General features: G+C 41.9%; 1 protein-coding gene across 14 annotated transcripts in view; it reads left to right on the forward strand.

Moving 5' to 3' along the window:
- Positions 1-24,134, forward strand: part of DOCK3 (dedicator of cytokinesis 3) — a 187,548-nt gene that overhangs the window by 78,824 nt on the left and 84,590 nt on the right. For all 14 annotated transcript variants that reach the window (XM_064723947.1, XM_064723948.1, XM_064723950.1 and 11 more), the window contains exons 10-12: positions 15,392-15,473; positions 19,840-19,900; positions 22,254-22,401. In XM_064723947.1, the coding sequence (XP_064580017.1) occupies positions 15,392-15,473; positions 19,840-19,900; positions 22,254-22,401 (291 nt within the window). The remainder of the gene's footprint in view (positions 1-15,391; positions 15,474-19,839; positions 19,901-22,253; positions 22,402-24,134) is intronic.

The raw sequence follows: 24,134 nt of genomic DNA on the forward strand, positions 1-24,134 counted from the left end.
AGAAGCACAAATAGTGACAGGGCCAGGCTGTGGGGCTGGTTTGAGAAGGGACTGCTGTGTGCCTCTGTAACTTTCCTCCACTCCTTGCCTTCCAGGCATGTCACAAAATAGCTTTTTCTCCTCAACATAAACTCTTAACATTCATCCCTGTGTCTGTGCTCTCAGTTTATTGAACTCATTGGTACCAGTGTTAGCAAACATGAGATGGGCTGGCTTTTCCTCTTACAAGCATGTGCTTTGAAACATCAGGGTATGTAGAAGAGCATTGCAGCATTTATTTTGTGTCTTGGAAGTTTAGCAGATGCAGCTTGGTCTGATCTGAAGAGCATCATATTTGTGCAGTGTTCTGAGTTTTGTAAAAGCATTTCCTGGCATTCACTTGCTGCCATAGTCAAAACTCTCCTAGTTTTCAGCAGTTAGATTTAGATTTGTTTCTAAGTGAGGGAAGAGCCACAGAATGTTCCTTCCTCTCTTAGGAAGAAAGCTCAGAGTAAGTGAGAACAGTTTTGTATCTCTTCAGAGTACATCCCACTGAAAATTGGTCTGTATTAGAAAGCTCTGATGACCTGATGGTATTCCTGATATCCAGCTTAAACCTCCCCTGCCCCAGCTCCAGCCCTCCCTGCTGTCCCTGGGCACAGAGAGCAGAGATTGGTTCCCTCCCCTGCCCCTCAGCAGGATGCTGGAGGCTCCACTGAGGTCTCCCCTCAGTCTCCTCCGGGCTGAACAAACCAGGGGCCCTCAGCTGCTCCTCACAAGGCTCCTCCTCCAGACCCTTCCCATCTCTGCAGCTCTTTGGACTCTCCAGTGGATGCAGTTTAGGATGTGTCTATGATTCCTCTCTTGAGAGAATTACCAGAAAATAGCTATCAAGAGGGAAAGATGAAAATGGAAAACCAAACAGAAAAGATACACCCAACTAGTTCCTACTGCAAAGCAATAAAATATTAAATAATTGAGATGAGAAAAGCTGCCAGGAAGAGGAAGGGACAGGCAGACAAGCTGCTGCCAGCAGAAATTGCTTTGAAAGGAGATGAATTGTCTCGGGCTGCAGTTTGTATGTAAACACTGAGTGCAGAGCCTTAAGGAAAGGGTTTTGCCAGTGGTTAAAAAAAAAAAAGAAATAATTGTTATAATGAGGAAAAGCAAAAAGAGTGGTCCAGGCAAATTTAAATATATATAGTAATGCTTTTTTTTGTGCAAACAGTTGTTATTACTTAGCTCTTTGTATTAAGCATCAGTGGTCTGCTGTAGTGAAAACAGCATAATTTTTACATTTTCCTACATCCCAAAGAGTGCTGGGGAAGAAATGTGTAATGAGGCTGAGCTCTGTTTTGGAGAAGAGACCAGAAAACAGACAAACACATTGCTACAAATTCAGAATGATGTTTTTATATCTACTTTAAAACATTTTCTCTCCTCTCGGGAAATAGTACATTAAGGTAAAAAACCCAAGCAAGGCTTCTGCACACTGCACTCTAAATGAAAGGGACAAATTGACTTCTGAAATGGTTTGGAGCTTGATAAATTTCTTACCCAAGCAGCTCATGCTGGAGGCTGAGTGGCTTTCAGCGTTACTGCCTTGGACATGTGCTGGATTCCAAACCTCCCTGAGCCTGCTGCTGCCAAGAGTTGTTTCCCAGGGAGGTTAAGTGAAGAATTGCTGAAAGTTCCAGCGTTTTGCAAGGGCTGAAGCAACAGCATGCACCAGGTGGGGATTAGCAATCAGAAGGTTGGAGTAGCAGCTGAAATACCTTTTGAGATGAGTCTCAGGTTCTGAATACAAAAATGTTGCTGTGTTTAATAGTTGTCAGCAAAGGAGGAGCAGGCAGAGGGTGACAGTGGGGAGCTGTGGGCAGCAGGAATAACAACACTGCCAGGCCTAGAGGTAAACACAAGGAAAAAGTTACTTCACTTTTAATCTGCCAGAAATATAGGAAGAAATACTTCTAAGTAAATAGAAATTGAAGGCTCAGATTTAAAAAGGGATTAAAGCTTATTTGTCTGTTTTAAATATTTGGGATTTCTTTTTTTCTTGAATACAAAAGACACTAGTCTTGCAACTTTGTGACTCATCTTTAATACCTCAGTCTGTTTGCTGAGTGGAAGTTAGTGGAAAATGAGGTGATAATTGATGTAGTTTGGATTATACCCCATGATTATCCCCCATTGTGAGATACACCTTGGGATGAATGTCATGGAGTGATCCAGTTGAGAGTAGCAGCAGAGAAAATATTACTGTAAAGATGGTAAACTCAGTAAGGAAGGTGCCAGTAAAGATCAAATAGAGAAAGGTAAACTGATATGGAGAAAAGAGATTTGAGAGTTGTATGTTTCTGAATGATACTGTTGAAGAGCGCAAAAGCAAATTGTTTGAGTATGAAGGAAAAATTAAATATATATGGAGACAACAGAAAGTCTGTGTCATGTTGGAAAGGCAGTATAAAACAGGACAAATGAAATTGCACAAACAGGGATGGGAAGAGACAGAAACTTGTAGAAAAAATGCAACTACTAAAGGGCAAAAAGGACAAAAAAAGAAAAGAATAATTCTATAATGCTTTACCAGCAAAAAAAACTTTTTTTTTAACAAAATGAAGAAATAGCTGAACAGATTTAAGGGGACATTAAGCCATGAGCAGATGTTTCCAAGATAGCTGGAGTATTTAATGGCTGCTTTGCCTCAATCTCTCTAAGAAGGTCAGCTGCAATCCGATGACAAATGTGAAAAGTTGTGGAACAAATAAACTACTTGTTGGCACTAAGAAGCTAACAAGATGGTAAGTAAAAGTCAACATAGATTTGTCAAGCACAAATCACATCAGAGCCAACTAATTTTGTTCTGTTATATGGGAATGCACCTCCTGCCTCAACAGAAGTATTAAACTTGATAGAATAAAGAGATACAGGCTGCATTAACTGCTCTGAAGGAGCTGGGAACTGGTAGACAAAGGCATGCAAAGTGTTATCTGTGCTAGAAAGATGCAACAAATAAGAGAAATATTTACATTTCTTGACATTTTTAGCATGATTTTGATAGTGAAAATAAATTCAGTAAAAGATTGAGGTTTAGATACCTATATAATAACTCTATTTTTCTGGGAAATGGAATTATGCAAAACTTAGAGAAATGACACATTCAGAGGTATGATAGTGGAATTGTTTTTCTGAATAAAAGCTTAAGTCCATTCTAACTGTCATAGAATCCCAGAGTGGTTTGGGTTGGAAGGGACCTAAAAGGCCATCTCATTCCTCCCCCTGCCATGGGCAGGGACACCTTCTGCCCACCCAGGCTGCTCCAGCCCAGCCTTGGACGCTTCCAGGGTTTCTCTGGGCAGCCTGTGCCAGGGCCTCCCCACCCTCCCAGGGGAGAATTTATTCCTGATATCCCATCTAAACCCACTCTCAGTGTAAAGCCATTCCCCTGGTCCTCTCACTGCAGCCCATGTAGAGTCCCTGGCCATCTTTCCTGTAGGCTCCCTTCAAGTCCTGGAAGGGGCAGTCAGGTTACCCTGAAGCCTTCTCTTGTCCAGGCTGAGCAATCCCACTTCTCTCAGCCTTTTGAGTATGGAAAAGGATAAATAAATTTCCGTCTTGTTTTTTCTTTATAAAGTTTATGTTTAAACATGTGAATGTTTTTCATTCTGCCTGCATCTTCAACCAGTTACCCTATTTTACACACCACTGGGATTTAAAATTTTCTTGTCATCTAGAAATATCCTTAATTATGGAGAGTGAATAGAACAAAAGAGAAACTCTGATGTGATTGAATTTGAAGATCTGGGGGCCTAAGCAGTAATTATGCATGGGAGATGGTGTTGTGCATATTTCTGCTGGTAGCTCCTCCACCTGCCTCCTCCTACTCACTGAGCCTTTGCCATTCCCGTTATAGCAGCGACCCTGTCGTGACTGGGGGATTGGGAGATGTGCTCAGTGCCTGTGCTGCTGCTGCTGCCACTCACTCAGCAGCTCCCTGTGGCCATTCTCATACACAAACCCTTCCAACCATTGTCTGCAGTGTCTGTTTTAAATATCTGCCATGTCTTTGGGGTGAGACAGGATTGTAAACACTGCAACACAGGCTACGAGTTTGATTGGGAAACCTCTATTTCAGTGTTAAAATCTAAAAGCTGTAGCCAAAATGAGAAAAAATTATAAGCTTGCTCTTTAAAGCTCTTGCTAATAGGTGATACAGAAAGATGTTTTTTGTGGAAATGTTCTCAGCTTGTGGGTGGATGATGGGGAGAATGTGAGCAGTACAGTCTGTCCCAAGTCTTGTCTTAAGGATTTAGCACCATTGACAAAGCAGTTCTCAGGAGAGAAACATGGTTTGGAAACATAATTATGGACTGAAAAAACGCCCTGGGTCTCCAGCAGGATAGTTGGATTCAGCTGCTCAAAAGTCATCTGACATAAAATCATCTGCCCCTATTTTTCAAGGCTGAGTCAAATGTTCAGTGGCAGTGTTTGGCTGTTAGTACTGCTCTGCAGTGGGGTTTGGTGGTAACTGCAGAGGCAATGGAGATAATGATTTCCTATTTGTAACTCCTCTCTGGATCTTGGGTCATTTTCCAACCAAATTATTTTCTGTGATAAAAATCAGCACACAAATGGGTAAATAGTTCAAGATACTAAAGGGATAAAAATATTAGGGAGCATAGTTATCAATTTAAATGTGTCCTTGTAAACAAGTAAACTTCTGGGGCATGACCAAACTGGGTTTGGTTTAATCAGAGTGTGAGTGTTAGAAGTTTTCTCAAGCTGCTACTCATTTGTACAACCTAGTCCTGTAGAAGCCCCAATAGTGCACTTGAGTGGCCAGGGGGGGCTGGAAGAAGAGAATGTTTGTGCCAGGGTTTAGGTAGAGTAGAAGACTTGAAAACGCTGGATTTAGAAATGATGAATTGGTAGGGAATTTGATTTTCACTCTTTCTGTAGTAGGAGTTTCCAAGCCACAGTATTCCTGGTTCAGACGTCAGAATACAAATCTGTACCAAGCTGCTGAAGGTTACCTTGACAAATTTGACAGGAATCCCTCATCTCTGTTTGTATTTGTTGATGGCCGTTAGCTCCATGGTTCTCATCATCATTTAGTCTTTTTTTTTAATTCCTTTATAACTGTCAATAGGAATGCATATCAGCTTCTAAAAAATGTTAGCAGGAGCAGTGTAGCTAAAATTACATTGTGCTTACACATGCCATCTTGAATAATTTTCCTGTAGCATTTGCTAATTGCAGACAATTACCACTCAGGAGCTTTCATTTCAAACACTGAGCCAACATGTGAAATGCAATAGCAGATTTCCCACAGGTCCTGTCCGAGAAGGGGCTTGAGTCCCCTCAAAGCTCTGATGTGCAGGATCAGCATCCTTAATGCAGGAACACCTGTACAGGGCAGCCCTGCCTGCCCAAGCCTGGGCTCTAGAACCTGTCCATGTTCTGGACACCAGAGTCTGCTTGGGCAGATGGAGGTTTGGCAGCTGGGAGGGGAGAGAGGGGGGCAGGTGAAATAAAAAAGAGCACTGGTGAAAAAGCATTCCTTTCCCTCTCTCCTGAGGTACTGCGAGTCCGTTCTGGGGCTGCGGAGTCGCTTTGCCCACCCAGGGACGCCAATATATTGGAATAAGAATCTCAATATAACCAGTTAGATTGTGCCTTGGTCAGTGTGACCTCGCTGCTGGGCCAAAGGCGCACTGTGGTGCTTTACCCCAGAGATACCTTGGCTGCTGGAGATTGCAGCGGGCACTGGTGCAAGTCCAGGCTTGTCAGGAACTCCGTTTACCTCAGGAGAGAGAGCTTCTGGCGATGGTGAAGAGAAGAAGGAGAGGATTCTGCTGGAGGGTTATACCAGATGTTTATTCCATGGTTACAGAGGTCTGAAGCGGGGCAACTCTCCAACAGAATCGAGGCCGCATGGTCTCATTAACCTTTTAAGGGTAGGGGAGGGGACAGGTGAGCACCAACCAGGTGAAGGGGCAGGGTCTCAAGGGACTAGGGACACCTATCCAATGTCCCCCAGGCCTGAGGGACCAATCACACGACGCCTTGCTGGTATGTTAGCCTGATTGACAGGGCACACTCAGCGAGGGGCGAGGGGGAAGGGAGAAGGTATAGGCACAGCTGGGAAGGGACCCGGAAGTTTAAAACAGGACATTGCAACACACCGCAACAGACTGGCATTAATAAGGTCAGAGAGAGGAAAGAAGGGTCACTGGGTAGATAGATATGGTTGAGGTTGAATAGCTGAAAGAGAAGTTGGTAATTAACATGGAGGGATCTGCAGTAAAGGCTGTGTCAGCCTGACTGCATTCTCTCCCAGGACATGGGACTGACCTGAAGATCCTTTTTCTGAATTGTTTCTCTCAAGTAATGGCTCTGGGAGTGCTGGGACAATGTGTGGGCATTTATCTCCAGTTAATTGCTTTAAAATATTATCATGTTCCTTTATTGCCAGTTGCTATGTAAGGAAGTAGAAAATTATATTTTACTTTTATTGTTCAATATGCGCTAAATTTTCCTTTTGTTATGTTTTTAATAGCGTAACTATTTTAAAATAGAAAAGTTATCTCATTCACTGTCAGTTTAATGATTTGGCTGCTGGGAAAAAATAACTTTGTATCACTCAGAATTATTTCTTTAATATTCAGAAAATTTTCTTAGGGATTAACCTTACCAACTAATGAGTTTTTTCTTCTGCTTAATCATGAAAAAAACCATGTTTATATTTTTACCTGTCTTTTAGCAATCTGATCTATTGGGATAGCTAATCCTCCCTCAGCTCCTCCTGTACTTCAGTTTGTTGTGGCTTTAGTATTTCAAGGGAAGTATTTTTCTGAGTTTTGTGCAATAGATAATTCATAGCAATAGTCATGGGAGCAGCATGAGCTTTTCACCCTTCTCAAGGTGAACTTCCTCAAAAGCCAAGCAGGCATTGAGAAATATTGCCACCCACAGCAAAGGCCTTGTTCTGCTCCCTGCAGTGACCATGGAAAATCTGGGTGTCTCTGAAGAGACACAGACAGCTGGGACAAAGAGCCTTTCTGGTAGAGTAGAGAACTTCTGAAAAATGCAAGTTTTGTCATCACTGAAGGCAAAACCTGTGGAGTATTTTATAAGGCTTTTTGGTAGGTAGATTTTTAGGAAAGGACACAGGAGGAATGATGCATTTTCATTTTCTTTATTGGTTGCTTCAACTGACTTTCATTACCTGGATCTCTCTGGAATCTGCATTTTGCTTGGTTTTCCTGTTTATTCTCTGTCTTGTTAATAGTGTATGCAAAAGAAACTGCTACTGTCTGGATTTGTGTTTGAAAGTTGCTGTAAGACATGTAAGTGGTGTTATTAAATTTGTTAATTCTTTTCTATAAGATTACTATTTTTTCTAGTTCATATGGAATTATTACTATGTAGCTATTCCAAAGCAGGAGCTTTTACAAATATCCATCTTATTTTGAATGTCTCACCACCACCATCCTCCTTCCCTCACTAGTGGGGGCTTTTTTTTTTGGTTGGGGATCAAGTATGATATACAAATAGGCAGGGATATAGAGTTTTCAGGGTTATTATGATTTTTTAGCTGTTAACAGAAAGAAATCAATGAGTTGCAGGCATTGGAACTTCCTCCCTTTTCCTGCTCAGGAGGAATTGGCAATGTGTTGTGAACACACAGCTGGGAGAAATTCTGCTCACGTGAGGGGCAGCGGGGAAATCTGTGTTGTTTAAATGTGTAAGTGAGCTCAGAGAAAGCACTTCCAAGTAATTTTCTGTCTGTAGGAAGGCTCCGTGGATGGAATCCTCTTCTTGTGCTTCAGCTCTTTCTGTGGGGAAATTCCCCCTCAAAAGCCAGGTCTGTGTTCCTGACAGAAGTTGTCATGTGCAAAGCTCTTGTGGAGCAGATATTAAACGTGACAGCTGCTGTACCAGACCTCAGAACCATTAGCTTCTCCCAGGGTAGAGATGGTGATAAAATCCTTATTCTACAAAATACCTGTAATCCAAAATTAGAAGTCTTCCCTGCAAAGCTTCCCTCACCTGCCACCTGGCAGGGTCAGTCTGCCTTGCCTTCCATTAGTTAAAATCACCATCACTGGGGAATTGCACTCAATGACTGAAGTCTCTAAGTCTCTCTCTTTTTTTTTTTTTTTTTTTCCTTTTTAAATAGAAGCCTTTTCTAGTTGACAGAATTCCTTTCAGGAACAAAAATATGTACCTTTCATGATGGAAATAACAGAAAAATCCTTATGGTGGTGTCAAATGTTCAAGTGTGGCAGAGTCATGAGAAGCCAAGGAGAACGTAATTGGTGCTTAGCTCCCTTTCCCCTGCAAGCCTCAATAACACTTTAACATTGTGGTGGTTTTCCCTTGAACGTGGCAAGAGAAATGACAGGTAGTTATTTTCACTATTTTCTGTTTCCATGGAAACCCAATGTTTGCAGTAACAGTCTTACTGTAAGCTCTGTAATCCTCCCCTGGGGCTTCTCGCCAATGTGGTAATTTAATAATTCATGAGCATTAAGCCCGAATTTGCTAGGAAGCAAACTGTGTTGCTTGGAGCTGTTTTCTCAGGGCCAGATTGATTTCCCTCACAGATTCAGTGTTCTTTTCTCTAAGATGTCTTTATAAAATACACTCCACAAACCAAAGCAGTGTACTGTGCCTCAGTTGTTTGTGCAAGCGGGGTTATTGCAGAGCTTCTGGACAAGCCAGCTCAGGAAAGAACTCTCCTGCCTCCCCCAGCAAAAGAAAGGGGAAAAACCAAACACCCTGTGTGAGCACTTGCCTGAAAAGGAAGATTGTTAAAGGAAGATTGTTAAGCAGTCCATGAGTCACTGGTGAGACAGTGAGCAAACGGAAAGTTCAGCAGAGGTGATGCTCCTGTCTCCAGGGCTGGGCAGTGACCGCTGTCCATGATGGATGCTCAAACACTGCTGGGGTCTGGGACATGCTGGTGCTTTACCCTGCCAGTGGGAATTGAGTTCTTCACAGACGTGGCTCCATTCTGTGCACATGCTCTGGCTTCCTCTCACACTGAGAATGGAGACTCGTTCTGTGGAGCTCTGGGAGATTTTGTTATTAGGTCAGTCTTACAGCAGCTGTAAGAACCTAATTTTTTTCCCCAAGAGGATGAGCAAAAATTAGCAATTCTAAAAGATAATCATGATGAACAGAAAACAAACTTGAAAAGCTTTTTCAGAGGATACTCCTACTGCTTAAATAATCTTTCAAGAGTAAAACCAATTCTTTTTCACAATGGGAAATTACTAAAATGTCGTTATAGGTGCATGCTTTCTTCATGAACATGAGACCATGCCCATGAAATAGAGTTCAGAGGGCCTGAAGTGAGGCTTGTTTCCTTTTTAGAAAGTTCCTACAGAGTGTTCTCAGAAGTATCAGGCTGCAGTGCTGTCCTGATGTGACCGTTTCAATCACTGGCTCTGGTAATGTTCTTGCAGTTGACAAACTCAAGAGATTTGAACAAATTTCCAAATTCCAATTTCCAGTTTGGCCAATGGAATGAAAATAAAAGTATATTTTTTTCTTCTGTGGAGTTGTGCAAGCAAATATGAGAAGTCTCATGTGGTTATCATTAACTGTATTGCAGGGTGCAGCACAAATGGAAAGCCAGGACAGTAGAGCCTGATTTTCCCTCAGCCTCCAAATAGGATGGTGGAGCAGTAATTGCTTTCTGGAAAACTGGCTAATGCTGCTCTCCTGGGGCTTTAAAACTTCTGCTCTGCTGGGTCACTGCACTTCCTTTTTGATACAGGAGCAACTTCCCAAGTTAATCCATGCACATATTAGCTTGACCAAACTGTGAGGTTTTGAGACTGCAGCTCAGTTTCTCTCCCCTTCCATTCCCACCAAGCCCCAGGGATCTCTTTCATGGTGTTTCTCTTCCAACTGAATTCATGTTTTGAAACAAGCTCATTTTTTAAAGAAAATGCTTTGATCCTATACCAGTAATTCCTGACATAATTCCATTCATCTGGCCAACATATTGTTCTTGTAGAGCTTGTACACACAGGGGCAGGGAGAATGCAGTGTTTGATGGCACTGCCTGCCATGTGCTGTGTGCACCAAGACTGGGATATTTTGAGGGGAATTGTTGGCAAGGTTTAATTGCCATAGAGTGACCAGCTCATCCCAAGCTCTCTCCTGGATGGGCTGTGTGGAGCTTGCTCAGGAGATTTATCTGGGACAAAATAAGGTGCTTTTACAGAGCACCTTCAAATGTTTATGGTGCTTGTATGCCAGCTCAAATGTTAGTCTAGAATTAATGTCAGGCATGTTAACATTCTTTAAAGAAAAGATAGACATTTTTCAGGAAGGAGGGCAGAGGAGAAATGAAATAATATCATGGTTGTCATTTGTTTTTTAACCAGTAACACTGAAGGGAGATGAACTGTCCTGGCTAGGCAAGTGCTTGTAACTTATTCCTGCAAACTTCTGGCTTCTATGGCAGCATTTTCAGATGTTTGTTCCTGAGTTTGTATTTTGCATGCAGGCAAGGTTTTACATTATACTGAAAATGTCAGAAAGAAACCTGGGGAAGGCACCAAGAGAAGATCAAAGTCTAAAATACAAGTTGTCATATGATCTTTTCCACTACCACATTACCCCTTCCCTGAGCACTTCTACATGTGTCATGGACCAATATGTATTTTTAAAATAACCTGTGTTCTTAGAAGGGTTGGCCACATGCTGAATTGTGAAAACCCAATTAAATACAGCTTTTGAGAAAGGACTGAGGTATTTTTAATAATATTGGGGGTTTTCAGTGTTTCCCCCAGTTTCCTCTGGAAATAAGAAGCACTGAGGAGAATAAGAAAAACTAGGGGGCATTTGTATATTTGTACCTTCTCCCTTTCAGTGGCATTGGAATGGAGAGGGTGAAGGAGGTTTTGTTTCTGGGAGAAATAGCTCCTGGACCATTACTTAAGACGAGGGAAGGGTATAAGATGTGAGGTTTCTGCCTAAGGGGATTGAAGCCCTAATGTGCTGCTGTTACTGCTTCAGAAAACCAATCTCCTATTCTTTGTTAAAGAATTAATTTTTTTACTCCGTGTTCTTTATCAGCAGTCTGTAGGGGGATAGGATATAAGAAAATAGTGTAGAAGGTAATCTTACCCCTAAGGAGCTGCAGCTGGGCCAATTATCAAAGATTAGGAACAGGCCTGGCTTTAACAGGCCACACCTGTAACCAGTGAGACAAAGATGCTATAAAAGAGCAGGGTGTCTGGGTGAGAAGGGAGCTGGAGTCAGTGGCTGCTTTGTGGAGAAGAGTCAGTGCTCTGAGGAGCTGCCCATGAGAAACACCAAGAAGGTTTGGAACTTCTGTTTCATATGAAACTTGAAACAGAAAATTGAATTGGAGACTGGTGTTGTCATCTTATTGCAGGTGTCCGTACTTTGGCATTATGCATCCATTAATGCTGTACCTACATTCCCAAGCTGATGCTTAGTCAGGATTTTGGCCTTGAAACCCCCCCACTAATGAAATGTGCCCTTGAATGAATACAAGGGGCTCACCAGTGCAGCCCAAGCTCTTTGCCAGCCCTTTCCTTTTGTTGTCATCTTCACACATTGTGTGAAGAACATCCCAAACAAACCTTAACAGCAAAAACTCCCTGGGGGCACAGTGCCACTCCTGCTCACCAACAGGGAATTTTGTCCCTGTTTGCCCCCTTTTTCATGCTGAAAATGTTACATCCCAACCCAGTGATGGCTTCCTTCCTTTCTGCAGAGTTCAGTATGGTTCTGCTTTTCAGTCACTTTGGGGAAGCCAAGAAGTCAGACACTACTCTCCTTTCATTTTTCCTCCTTTTCAAGTGAAGGAACAAGAAGCTGTTTGACTTTGCCTGTCTGAGCAGTGGTTCTTATATTTGAGTAGCTGTAGCAATTGCTAATCATGAGAGTGATTGTAAACCCTGGCTTAGTGCTGCACAAGAGGTGGTTTCACTGTGATGTGAATTAGCACAGGAGGAGATGCTGCAATTAGAGTAATTGGGGCTTACTTATAGCATATAGGAGGAAGAGGAATAAATAAGCTTTTATTTAAGATACTGCTTCTGATGTGGCACCTCTTGGGTCTGAGCTCAGCAGGGTAAAATGTTAATTTTTTTTCTCAGTTTTGATGAATTTATCTCCAATTTTATGCAAAAGAACTGATTTTGGTATATATTCAGAATAGCTGAAAACTTTTATTGGGTTGTTGGTTTTAGTTGTGGGTGTTTCGTGGGTTTTTTTTTGGCTTTGGGCAGCAGTAGGATCAAGCAGTCAGATTGCATCTCAGTACCTCCCATGCTTCATTTCCACTACATTTGGCAGTTATAACTACTGGGTTTTTAATTAATTTCCACATGGAGTTTATTCAGATTTGATATTTCAGTCTTACTAAACTAGGATTTATTGTTGCCTAAATTCTGTGTGTGCTCTCATCCTTGTGCAGAGAATAAAATTGAGGAAAAGACACACTGGAGACTTAACTTTTTCCAAGGACGTAGCTCTTAAAAGAAGAAATTAAGCTACTGAATTCCCATTAAGTTTCTTGACCCTAAATGTGTGTGTTTTTGTCTAAAAGCAGACCTGCAATGATAGATGAAGGCAGTGGATTTTCAGGTCATTGGAAACAGGGTTATTCTTCCAGATTTGCTTTGACATAGAAATAAATTTGCAGTTGTAAAATGGGAAGCAGCTGACTAACTAGTTCATAATGTGGGTCACCAGTGTAAAAAAGGTTCCAGTCCTGTTCCAGCAACCCTGACAGTATCAGCACCACTGAGACCTCAGCAGAATAATAACAGAACAGCAGAATAGTAGTAAGCTGTTCTTGATCAGTATTAATATCAAAGATTAGAGGAATGCTGGAGGTGAGAAACAAACCCACAGGTTTAGGAGAAGTGATGTGAAAGGAAAAGAGGGAGAGCTGGAGCTGGCTTGGTCCTTTGGGGTGGCCTCTTGGCACTGCTGCCTTGTCACTCTCTGCCTCCTGTCCTTGGCTCTCCTTTGGCCAAATGCCTCTTCCTGTTCCACAGCTCTCAAATGCTGCAGTTGACTCCAAGTCCCTTTAATTATTTATTCACACAAACTCAAGTGGACTGTAAATTAAGGGAAGGAATGTAAAGGTTGTTACTGCAGTGGTGCTGGAATAAGGGAACAGGTGATCAATAGGCAGGTGAGGGGTGGTGGCTGCCTCATTTCTTGAAAAGCACTGGAATAGGAGGACAGGAACCAGATCCATGGCTTTAACGAGGAAAAGATGAATTACAAATGTTTAAAGATTTCCATTTTTTAATGGAGGAAAACCTTGCAAGAGACCATCAAGTGAATCTCCAGGATATCCCTCTTTGGGTGCTTTAAAAGCACACTGAGCAATCTTTTGTTAGTGAATGAAACCCATAGAGGCAGCTCAGCTCAAAGACTTGGCAGCCCCTTCCCTGCCATTGTCCGAGGGACAGTCTGCACAGGGTTTTGTGGCACACAGTACTGCATTCAGCTGCTGTATGAAAATGAAATGCTCATTAGAGCTGAAATAAAATAATTTTAAAAACCCGTTTTGAAAGTTCAAGACTACATCTTATTGGAAATTTAAAATACAATATGTAACATTGATTTGTGTTAGGTAGATATAGATAGCTGTGAATGTAATGTTGTTGTAATGTGACTGTCAGTGTAACATTGTGAAGGTCTAGTATTGTCCTGCTCTCCACATAACACATCACAAAATTACTGAAAGAATGGATTTTACCATGTCATTAAAGCATTTGGTGAAATGTTCTTAACTTACTGACATCTCAAAAGAATTGTGACATATCTGTTTCTTATGGATTTCTTTGTGGCATTTCAGCAGTCTCTGAGGTTACAAGCACTGGTAGCAAATTAATTAAAATTATAAGTGAATGGGGTTGTGGGATACATGGAGATTGGAGTAATAGTGAGTGACAGGGCCAGTGAAACAGCCAGAGAGGGATGATCTGGATTGCTGAGCATCATTTACTTACATAAATTATCATGCAAAGGTGTATAATGAGATGTATGGGTCATGCTTGAGAATTAAGGACCATTTCAACAAAAGTAATAATTCTGAAAATATCTCAGTGTTTATAATGGACAGGTCACATGAGCTCACAGCATAAAGCTGTGTGGAAGGGCTAAGAGATGATGTCTGATAAATCCCAGTTACACAGAGCAGGAGCTTGGCTTCACCTGTGTGGAACCCCCAAATGTGTGTGTGTTCATGGTGCAGGTGGGCTCAGTACCAGACTGTTACAAACTTACAGCTTTAGAACTGTTCCTGAAATGCTGTTGAAAAATTTTGCTGTGGGTGAGTTCTACAAAATGATCCCAGCACTTTTTCTTGGATTTTTTCACGGTGTGTAATTGCTTATTTGTGTGTGGGGATATCACTGCTATCCCTGCCCTGCAGAAGATGTTTCTCTAAAGGACTCTTTAATGCAGAAGGGTGACAAAAGCAGTGGCTGTGCACTGAAATCAGGCATTTCCCATGGTCCATGTGCTCTAACAGCAGGGAGGAGTGGCCCTTGGAGCAAGCTGCCAAAGGAGGTGGTGTGAACGCTGGGCTTTCATTTTCTTCAGGCCAAGGGTGGACAATGTACTGGCAAATGTATCTAATGAAGGTTACTGGAGTTGATACAGTTGTACTGGATAGGATTGAAAGGATCTGTGATTATTGGAAAATTTAACGGGGTGCTCTCTATTTCTGTCAAAATCTAGGAAGAAAACTGTGGTCAATACTTAGGGGGCTGTTGCACACTAGGGAAAAAATGCTCATTAAACTTTTACACATAAATTCTCTCTCTTAAGAAGGAATGTCCATGTCTTACCATGCATTGTGAGTATTGTTCATTTTGCAGTCTGGCTAAACGTGCTGGTTTTATTCATCAAAGGGCTGCTTAATTTGATTGGTAAGAGTTCTATAAATTGAACCATAATGTATTTGAATTAGTGTCTTGCTTCTAGAAATGCTCTGTGTTGAAGGAGATTGCTTAATTGGTGTTCTTGTAACTTCTAGTTTTGAGTGGATTTTAATGAACTCAGATTTACCAAAGGCAGTGTACCTCTCAGCAAGCTTGCCTTAGCCTTTGCCTGGAGGAGTTGTAATGTGTACAGGTTCTGTGCTTCTTATATTCACATTATTTTAATGTTATTGCATCATGAATATGCATCACACAATGTTTTCACATGCAGACTACTTACTATTAGAAATCTGTGCTATTCCATGTAGTTTTGTATAGACAGTGAATACTGTTGTGTAGTCTTTGGAATTGTAACGACCACTGCATCTTTTTTTAATGACACCCAAATCTACCAGTGTTTTTCTGTTGATGTGCAGGAAAAGCTGATTGGTTTTTTACCATTGTTTGTTTTTCAGTGAGAGGTTCATGGTGAGGTTAAACAAGAACGGAGGCCCCAGGAACCCGGAGAAGATCGATCGAATGTGTGCGCTTTTCACAGTACGTGGCTGCTCCCTTTCTTCTCCCCTCACAGCAGTGGGGCTGGAGGTTTCCTGAGGGGAAGGAAACCCAGTGCTTCCTCTCCAATATAATCACCAGAAAAGAAATAATTTCTGAACTTTTATGGTTTTGACTAAATGTTAACATAGAAAGTGAATGTACTTGTAAATTATCTTAATGGCTAAGTGAATATTCTGAAGTACTTGCATTTGTTCCTGCAGACAGTGTGAAATTTTGAATATTTTCATTGGATGTGCTATGCTCATTGATAACTGAGCATAGGAAAAGGCTGTGATGGCCTTAACATAAAACAAGGCACTTTTTTCTGAATGTTTTCCCTTGCCCTGTCCCTACATGCCCTTATAAGAAATAGCTTCTGTGCTGGTCTTAAGTTGTGTTTAAAATTCCCTCAGAATCAGATGTCAGACCATCATTTTATCTGCTTCTTCTTCTCAGAAAGAATATGAAATTCTACAGACACTGAAACTTAACAGCTCCTCACAGAATAACTGTAAGGCATCTCAGGTCCCAGGTGTGATAAACACCTTCCATCATGACTCACCTTTAGTTAGTGCACATGCTGGAAGCTCTGTAGCAGAAATATTTTTACCTGCAGTGAAGAAGAAAGATGGCAGAGCTTTGGTCCTGGCAGTGACACTCTCTGGGGTCAGGCAGGGCTGGACACTGAGCATGGTCCCCAGCACTGTTCCCTTCTCTCCCTGAAGAAGGCAGCAGGATTCCTCCTCTTAGGGAACAGAATAGATCCAGGTGTAAGGATGCTCTGTTCTGTCTCCATCTGGATCTGAGAGCTGCAGTCCAAAAGTAGCACTGACCTGGATGCTGACATCAGTAGCAGTTCTGGTTTTGGTACCATCAGTGAGGTGCTGAAAGCTGAATAAACATCAGCAAGGTGACAGTGTCACCCCAGAGATGGTGGCTCAAACCCAGAGTCTGGCCCTGCTGAGAGAAGGTGGGCAGGGGTTAAGGTTCAGCACTGATGTCTGAGTCAGGTGAAAGGCAGGAGTGCAGCTTTAGGAGCTGCCCTAAGGAATAATCCCAAAAGGCAGCACAGGCTTTGTGTCAACTTTGGCACTTTCTGGCCTCTGAGGTTCATCAGTTTGAAAAGGATTTTCAGCATCCAACTTCCCCACCCTGACCCGTGCCACACAGCCTGGGGCATGGAACACGTGTCCTGTTCCTCTCTGTGTGGTGAACAGTGTCAAACGCTGTTGCTCTGGTGATCTGCCAACCAGCCTTTAACAGCCTTTAAAAAATAATGATAAATTACAGCCAGGGCCATAACACAATTCCAGGAGAGATCTGCTGCATATTCTGAGTAGGGCCAGTGTAGTCCAAGAGCAGCCAGCCCTGGGATTGCAGGATTTGCCAGTGCAGCCCAGTCCTGACCAGAGATAGCTCCTGAGCTCCCTTTCCTGTTACTGTACACAAACAGCAAAGCTGCTGCACTCTCAGCTCTCCAGGGTGCTCAGACTCCATCAGTGGCTGCTGGAGGTGCTTAGACTCTCACTCTTGTGCCATGGAATGTGTATTCTACAGAACAAAATTGCAATCAATGTATACTCTGCATAACAGGAATTATAACTGGAAAAATTATCTGTGCAAATGATCTTACACCTCTAAAACAGTATTTTTCATCAATGTGTCCAAAGACCTTTCCAAAGTGTTTAGTAAAAGAGCAATAAATATGTGCTTTTTTGAATAACCATTTTATCTGATTCTATCTTATGATAATTTCTTAATTATGAAATGCTTCTAAGATAAGATAGTTCTGTGATTTTCAGGTCTTCTCCCAGGCTTGTGTTCATCTTGACTTTTAATCTATTTCTTCATTTCCTTGCCCTACCTCACCACACCACAGTATCTTTCTAAAACTCTCCTCTTTCCCTAAGGCAAGCAGCCCATATCTTAGATAATTCAAGGGATCCCTGCCTTTTCCTGTTATCTCTGTTACTTCTAAGGGTTCAGCTGTCTCCTTGTGTAAGATATCAAAATTACCCAGGCTTGGGTTTTACATCTGCTGTCATATCACAGCAAAGGTGAGAAACCGCTTGCTCTGGAGATCAAAGCTCACTCAGGCAAACCTCAGCCTGTGCACATGTTAGAAACATTCCTGGGTCTGAATTAAAATGTAGCTACACTCTATAAGGTTGTTATTTTTGTTAAATACCTTATTCTCTGTGGCCTGTGAGGTTGGCAGCTGAATTAAATAACTTATTACTGGCAGACAGGGATCCTTGATTGCAGTGGTTTGGGGCTTGTTGTGATGGTGTTTGGGTCTTTTAACACACAATCAGACCTTTCTGGAAACCAGCATTGTAAAGACCTAATCATTATTGTAGAGTGACTCTCTTCCATACCCAATACAGGTGAGAGAATTTAGAGATGATTTTCTAAAAAGCCATTCAGTTAGAATTAGAATGAAATTATGTTGTGTATCAGTCAGGATCATTTAGGAAGCTCAGAAGGATGTGGAAAATACCCACAAATATCCACCCTGTGGATGCAGTCCTAAGAGTAACCAGTAAATGTGTTTTATCCTCTCCTGATCCTAGGAGATGTACATGGATTCTCTGCAGAGGAATCATCTGAAAACTTCCTCACAGGGGTTGGGGCTTTTGATTGTTTGCTCCATGTCATAGTAAGAATTTCTTGCCTTGTAAAAAGCCTGTGCTGTACAAACTGAAATGCAAGGCCATCTGGGCCCACATTTTTTGTCTTTTGCCTGTGACACTTTATTTGTGAAATTGGAAAAGCAACTAAAGTGTGAACCCATCAATATGTTCGTGCCCTGCCGTTTTCTGATGTTTTGACAGCTGCCCTTTGAAAAAATAATTCTTGAAATTGCTGTTAATTAGAACTGGTAATCTGATGGTGTAATAAAATTCCCCCTGTCAAAGCACAGATATTTTCAGGAATCTATTGCTCTCTAGAGCATTAAGTATTACCTCCAAGTTTTTTTGCTTTTTGAAATGTCTTGTCAGGCATTTCTGAGATTAAAACTATGTCAAATCCCTTTTAGTGTGGAACTTCATGTCTCCAAGACATGCAAGATAAAGGCTGCCATATGTTACCCTGGTATGTTGGGTGATGGAGAAAGCCTAGAAAGTGTGTTCCCTTCTTGGTGCAGCAGCAAAATCGAGCCTGAGAGGAAATGCTAAGGATGGTTTATGTGGCTTCATTTTCTGGCTCTGGAGAGACAGATCTGCTGCTTAGCAGCATCCCAAACAGTGGCTCTGCAGCTCCCTGCATCTGCTGCCCTGGGAAATGCAGAGCTGCTTTTAGAGAGCAAGGAGGTACAGCCATGAATTTATTACTTGCCTGCTGTAATTCAGCAATGTAACACAATTGGGAAGGGATTGAAACTTCTCCTTAGGATCAATTCCCTTCCTGCCTAGTTCTGAGTTACTGTGCCAGCTTCTGTTGTGCTGTGTGGCACCATAGTCTGGAGTTGCATTGCCATCATAATCTCACTGGCTTTGGGTTCTCAAATCACATGAGAAAGAAATTCCCTGTGGGATTTAAGGTTCATGTTTTAGCTTTCAGCAAAATGCAGGTTTTAATTCTAAATTGGTTCAGATTAGGGATGACAGATTTTAGATGTCCGCAGTTTAAATTTCTTCCTCTCTTTATACAAAAAGAGCATTATTTCCTTTCACAGTGGTTATAATACCACGTAGTTGAGGAGCTTTTTAAAGAAAACCACGAGATTGTATCAGAATCAGAGAGTGTTGCAGTTAATTTTTGTGTGAGTAGTACCTGACAGTGAGGTGGCAGCAGCTGTCACTGCAGAGCACAAGGAGCCTTTTTGCATCAGTCTAAACCAGAGATGAATATTCTCCCAGTACACAGTATCTCTTTAAAGTCTTGTCTGGGAGGTGAGGGGCATAGGCAAAACTGGTTTTTAGGAAGAAATGTTTCTTAGACCTTTCCTGTAACTAAAAACAATAAAAATGCAGGAGGAATGTATCAGAAGTTCCTGGTTGTTTATGAAGTTATCAGTGAAAAGTACAACATACCAGGGAAATTGCAATTAAGGTGGCTTCTGACATGTGAATGCAAAATTCTGCAGTAATGAGTTATTGAAAAGTATCCTATGTGTATTTTCTTAATTTATTTATTTCTTTTTTAAACTTTTCTCAGAGTCAATAACACTTACTTGTCTTCATTAACTTCAGCTTTGCTTTTGCTCTTCTGTAGGTTCTCCTTTTCCTGTTTGGTTTTTCTTGAAGCTCATTTTTAAAATTCTTGTCCTGTTTTTCTGTAACATAGGATTTCAGAGTTTTCATCCACATTTATAGTTGCAGGCACTTATGTTGGAATGTCTCTCTTTTTTCTAATCTTTCAGGATCTCAGCAGCAAGGACATGAAGAGGGATTTGTACATAGTTGCCCATGTAATCCGAATAGGTACAGTATGATTTAGTGCTTGGAATATATGTAATAAACAGAGCTCTTAGAGTATTTTTAAATGTATGTTTTAATTAGCTGACTTTATAATGATTTATACATTTAGAAAACTCAGTCATAGACTGATTGACATTCAGACCATATGGAGCTAAGTGTTAGAAAGTTACTGATGACTGTTTAGCAGTGATTTTGTTTTTCTGAGTCTGAAACTGAATTTTTGATTAAACACTACATCTACAGGAGAGGGACAAAGTAGAAAGGCTTTTTGTTCAATGACTAAAAATTTCAAATGAGATCTTTTTACTGGTGCTATAGCTGGGTTGCAGGGCAGGACATCAGCCTGTCTGACCATCCACATCGAGTCAATCAGAGGCTGTTAGACAAATATATGCCAAGATTTGTTTGCTGCTGTAGGAGTCTGTGGTGCAAGTATGTTGGAGATTTTTTTCAGAAATGGCTTGGAAGGCAGCTGTGGGAGACAGGTTCTCACAGCCTGTTTCTGTAAACAGCAGAGGTTCTCAGGTTGTTTTTAATTACAAGTAAAAGTGACAAACATGAAGGCCTTGAGAACCTTGCATATCAGAGTTCTCAGGCAGCTTTCTCATAACAAGTGGATGTTCTATCTTTGGCTGTTTTGGGAAAGCAAAAATAATTTTGAGAACCCAAATCTTGGTATTGGAAACATAAGGAGGAGTTGGTGTGTTATCTCTGACCTATTGTGAGCTCAGATTTTGCAATATGCATGAAGTGAATTAACACTGTTATAAAAGGTGCCTGATTGATGAATAAAGGGGAGTTGATGCTGATCAATGCAAGGTGGGTCTTCTCCCTCCATTCTTCAATACAAGTACATATTTTACCTGTATTAAGTATAACTTATTTTAAATATTGGACCTAAAATGTTAGCAGTGTATAGTAGGAGCAGCAGAGTTTCCTCAGCTGTGTTACTGTGAACAAGTGAGAAGTGCAGTGCCATTCGTGTGTTTCAGGTGACAGAAGAATGGCCAGGCAGTGTTTGCAAGGAAAGTCACTGCTCACCCCCATTACCAGCCACAGGCACCTTTTCTGAAGTACAGCAGCTCTGAGCAGAGCTTTGTGTGTTGTGCTGGGAATGGCAGAGAGCCTTCAGAGCCACAAATGTGTCAGGGAGGTCGGGGTTGCATTATCTGACTTCCCCTGTCATAAGAGCCTACATGTCAGAATTATTGCTCTGTTATCACTTGAGGTGATAAATGAAGCCTGTGGAAAGATGCTGTATTAACCTTGATGCAAGGGCTGGACAAATTATTATATGTAATGTTACAAGTTCACTTTGATTATCACAGTGATTTTTCTGGCCTTGGCATCTTTTGCTCTATTTAAAAACTGCCTCAATAATAGGCTGTTAATCACTGAGCAGCTTTGTACCTCAGAATTTTCCTTCCTGTGCTCCAAGAAGGGTCCATCCAACCATGATAAACACCCAATATATAATATTACAAGTATTATATACAATATATAATAAAGCAGATGAATAAAATGAGAATTTGTGCCAACAGTGCACTGTAAGGAAGGAGCACAGTGGATCTCTGTGGGTCAGACTGATGAGTACAGCCATATTCTTGGCTCATCCACAGATGATTTGTAGTCAGCCCAGCTGGATGCAAATATGTGTCATGGAGCTGCAAATCAGAGCTGGCCAGACATGATGCTTTTCACTTTGCCCTTGGCTGGTTTTGGCTGAGTGAGGTGTAGTTTCAAATGGACCTCTGGGTTTGAAAAGTTTGAGTGAAAAGCTGTAGTGGGTTGACACCAGGTGCCCTCCCAGCCTCTCTGTCACTCCCCTCATCAGCAGGATGGGGCTGGGGAGTAAGTAAGATGGAAGAAGATTCATGGGTGAGGATAAAGGCAGTCTGATAAAGCAAAGGCCACGAGCAGAAGCAAAGGAAAACAAAAGATTCATTCTTTTCTTTCCAGCAGCCATCAATGTGCAGTCGCTTCCCAGGAAGCCAGGCTTCAGTCTGGATAAAGCCAAACCTCCCAGTGACCAATGTCCCCACTCCTTTCCCTTGTGCTGCTGAGCAGATGTCACAAGGTTTGGGACATCCCTTGGTCAGTGTGGGTCAGCTGTCCTGGCTGTGTCCCCTCCCAGGCTCCTGGAGAGGAGGCAGCCCTGGTGCTGTGCCAGTCCTGCCCAGCATCCCTGGGCTGTGTCACCAGCACAGCCCAGCACGTGGGGCTGGGGCAAAAGCACCTCCAGAGCAGGCAGGAGTGTCAGCTGCAGCCTGGAGCTGCAAGTGCTGGCTGTAGGGAGCACAGCAGGCAGGATGTGGCCGTGTGTCTGTCCCTGATGTCTGAGTGTCCCTCCTTGCAGGCCGCATGTTGCTCAATGACTCCAAGAAAGGGCCCCCCCACCTGCACTACCGGCGCCCCTACGGCTGCGCCGTGCTCAGCATCATGGACGTGCTCCAGTCCCTCTCGGAAATCAAGGAGGAAAAGGACTTTGTGCTCAAAGTTTACACGTGAGTAACTCCTAGAAGGAAGTTTTTTGCTTCTTTATTATTCCAGCAGCTCATAAAAACTAATGAATATTATCCACAGATGTTTCAGGTGTGTGAAATGCTTCAGAAGTTCTTGAATATTGCCCAAATCTGTGTGACTTGCAAAGCTGCTCTTTTATTAATGTGAATTATTTAAAATCTGCTGAGCTCAAACCCAAAGAAATGTGCTGCATTTCATCTGATGAAGGGAATAATAACTCATGCCTCATCTGCTATTTCTTACCACTCGTGGTAACCAACAAAAGAAGTAGAAAACAACTGAAGTCAACAGTGTGTGACCAAAATTCTCAAAACAAATCAATGTTTTTCGAGCAGGAATCTGTCTTCAGTTATTTGTGATTTTGAACTTTGAACTAACATTCTTATTATGAAATGTGGTCTCACAGTTGTAATAAAGAGGCCACAGACAAACTGTCTGGAGACTGCAGGGAATATTTAAATCCCTTGTCAGTGAGGATAAATACTGGCAGGATCTGCTTTGCAGATGGGCTGAGGCACAGCTGACACTGCTTTGTGGGCTGTGGCCACTGTTGAGAGTAACAAGATAATTTGGTGGGTTATGGAACTTTGTCATTCTTTGGGATGTGCATTCAGCAGCAGAAAATGTGACCTTTGAGGGAAACTAAATGAAAAAACGTCTTGCTGTTCACTGAAGATTATTGGGTGTCTCTTCATACATTAGAAATCTCTTAAGTCCAAACAAAAGTCTCTCAGAGTCAGCTCTTTCATTACTCTTTTGCCGAAAGTTATGAAAACTGTAGCAAAAATGTCAAGTTATAGGGAAGAAAATGGTCCTCTTTCTTCTCTCTGTTGGTAGAATCTGGCCAGTCTTGGCCTTTTGTCACATTCAGTCCCAGCTTATCTCAGAGCAGTGGGTTTGGCTATATAGTTCTGTTGGCTTTGTAGATATGGTGTTAATGTATTGCAACTGCAACACTTTGAATGTTTACAGAAATGGAACATTCTGATTATTAGATTTGTTTTGTCGCCCATTTAATGCTTCTTTAGCTTCTGAAAAATAGAACAGAAAAGCCTTGTTGAAACACTGGACTTTGTCAGTGACAAGTGGAGTCACACAGCCCTTTAGAGCAACCCAAAGTCTTGGTGAAGTGATGGAATAAAAATCTCAGGAAAAGAGCTTCCCTTTTCTTGCTGCTCATCTGCAGAGTTCTGTTAATGTGGATTCCCTTCACAGCACCCAGAGCACCAACAGTTTCTGCCCAAACTCCTCAGCAGATTTGCACCAGCTGTTCCTCACATGGGCAGGGAGAGCCCCTGGCTGAATTCAGCTCTGTAATCAGATGTTTGTAATTCTTTATCACCATTATCACTCTCCTGGGCTGCTGTAAGCCCTGTGCATCGTTCTTTTATGTTGCTGCTGTTTGCAGTGTTCTGTGTAAACCTCCAGCAGAAATATTCAGGGGGGAGCATGGATATATCTGAGGGGCACCAGCTCGTTCCCTTTGCAGCTTTGATGGCTGTTGGTCTTTCATGACACAGTTGTCACAGATTTGTCTCTTGCATCTTCTCTTTGCACATTCCTTTAGCTAACCTCCTTTTCCTCTTCATTGGCTGCAATTGAACTGACAGGGTTTTGTCCTTTGGAAATTTCAAGTTGAATATGAGTGCTTTAACAGCACTGAACTGATTTTCTTACCTGCTGCTCTTATTTTGATTACTGTTGAAATGCCTCA

Source organism: Zonotrichia leucophrys, chromosome 12, assembly GCF_028769735.1.
Source record: "Zonotrichia leucophrys gambelii isolate GWCS_2022_RI chromosome 12, RI_Zleu_2.0, whole genome shotgun sequence".
NCBI classification, from domain to species: Eukaryota; Metazoa; Chordata; class Aves; order Passeriformes; family Passerellidae; genus Zonotrichia; species Zonotrichia leucophrys.